The following is a 1,493-nucleotide window of genomic DNA, read 5'->3' as shown; positions in this document are numbered from 1 at the left end:
AGTTGATCTTTGCCTTTCTTGATTAAAGTGTCCAATTTCTTGGGGACAGTAAACACGGTGTTTAGACCGATTTCTTTCAATTTCCTGCTAATCTTTTGACTAAGGCCGTTAATGTATGGGAGCGTAAAGCAAGTCTTAGGATCAAATAGAGTTTTATTTGTAGTCTGTGTAGTTGTGGGAGTCGAAATTCGTTTTTTTAATTCATTGATTCTGATATTAACGTGTTTGTTGATAATATTTATCGGAAAAGCATTATTTAATAAAATTTTTTTCACCATTTCAATATTTTGTTTCCAGAATTTGTTGTTAGATAGTAGGATGACGTGGTCGACTAAGCTAATGATGGTGTTAATTTTGTATTTAAAAGGGTGGCTCGAGAGGAAGTTAATGTAACGGCCTGAGAAAGTCGGTTTTTGGTACCAGTTATATAATAGTTGGTTATTGTCTCTGATCACTCTAACGTCTAAAAACGGGATCGATTGTTGTGATTCGGTTTCATGAGTGAATTGTAGGCGAGGGTGGTAGTTATTAAAGATCTGGAGAACGGAGTTAATCTTAGTTATTGGTAAGATTGTAAAGATGTCGTCAACGTATCTACAGAAAATAAGTATTTCGAAGTCAAGTTTTTTAAGGCATTCCGTCTCCAGGTCATCCATGACTAAGTCGGCCAAGATCGGTGACAAAGGTGATCCAATAGGGCTACCAAAAATCTGCTCGTAATGTTGTCCGTCGAATTTGAAACTAGTGGAATTTAGTACTAGTTCGATAGCGTATATGAACTGAGGTAGGTTAAGAGCGGTGTTAGTTGAAATCTCGGTCCAGCGTTTCTCAATAGCTTTAATGACTAACTCTTTCGGGATGTTCGTAAAGAGAGACGTGACGTCCAACGAAACGAGCAGTTCATCAGGGCGAATAGTAGTGTTGCTAATTTTTTGTACGAATGACCAGCTATCTTTGACGTGAGACATCGGTTTATGAACTGAGTGATGTAGGATGTCATGTAGGAATCTAGCAATGTTGTAAAGTGGGCTACCCAATGTAGACACAATGATACGTAATGGGTATCCGTTCTTGTGTATTTTTGGCAGCCCATAGCAACGCGGGAGATTGCCATTCGTGCAATTTAGGGACCTATAGGTTTGTGTGTCGATTATGTCGTTATCGTGCCAAGATTTGACGAGAGAGTTAATTTTTGACGTTAGTGTATTGATAGGATCTTTTTTTATTTTACGGTACGTTGATGTATCATTTAGGAGCTCGTTCATTTGGTTGACATAGTCTGGTTTATCCATGACTACGGTAACCTGTCCCTTGTCGGCTCTGGTGACTAATATGTCATTATTGTTAGTCAAAAACTTCCTACATTGGGCAAACTCGTTAAGTATAAAGCGATTAGAGTTGGAAATATGTTCATTTGTGTGTAAGTATTTTTTTTATGGAATTCGCAACAAACGCTCTCGTGGTTTCGATAAGGTTAGAGGGAATCTTATAAC

At 38.0% G+C, this 1,493-nt stretch overlaps 1 protein-coding gene across 1 annotated transcript; it reads right to left on the bottom strand.

Annotated features, from left to right (window-relative positions):
• Positions 1 to 6: 6 nt before the first annotated feature.
• On the bottom strand, positions 7 to 1,487 carry LOC105556755. The gene is made up of 2 exons (XM_012003859.1): positions 596 to 1,487; positions 7 to 491 (listed from the first exon to the last, which is right to left on the bottom strand). The coding sequence occupies exons 1-2, from the start codon at positions 1,290 to 1,292 to the stop codon at positions 457 to 459; spliced, it is 732 nt and encodes a 243-aa protein (XP_011859249.1). The 5' UTR covers positions 1,293 to 1,487; the 3' UTR covers positions 7 to 456.
• Positions 1,488 to 1,493: the final 6 nt, after the last annotated feature.

This window comes from Vollenhovia emeryi, unplaced genomic scaffold (assembly GCF_000949405.1).
Source record: "Vollenhovia emeryi isolate VEMERY1.0 unplaced genomic scaffold, V.emery_V1.0 DF948441.1, whole genome shotgun sequence".
NCBI classification, from domain to species: Eukaryota; Metazoa; Arthropoda; class Insecta; order Hymenoptera; family Formicidae; genus Vollenhovia; species Vollenhovia emeryi.
This window is presented reverse-complemented; position numbering and strand designations above follow the sequence as displayed.

Excerpts from the sequence above, each read along its gene's own strand:
- LOC105556755 (XM_012003859.1), bottom strand. The coding sequence starts at position 1,292 with ATGGATAAACCAGACTATGTCAACCAAATGAACGAGCTCCTAAATGAT. Across the intron at positions 492-595 it reads CGAAATACTTATTTTCTGTA|GAATCACAACAATCGATCCC; the intron begins GATACGTTGACG and ends ACTCATGAAACC.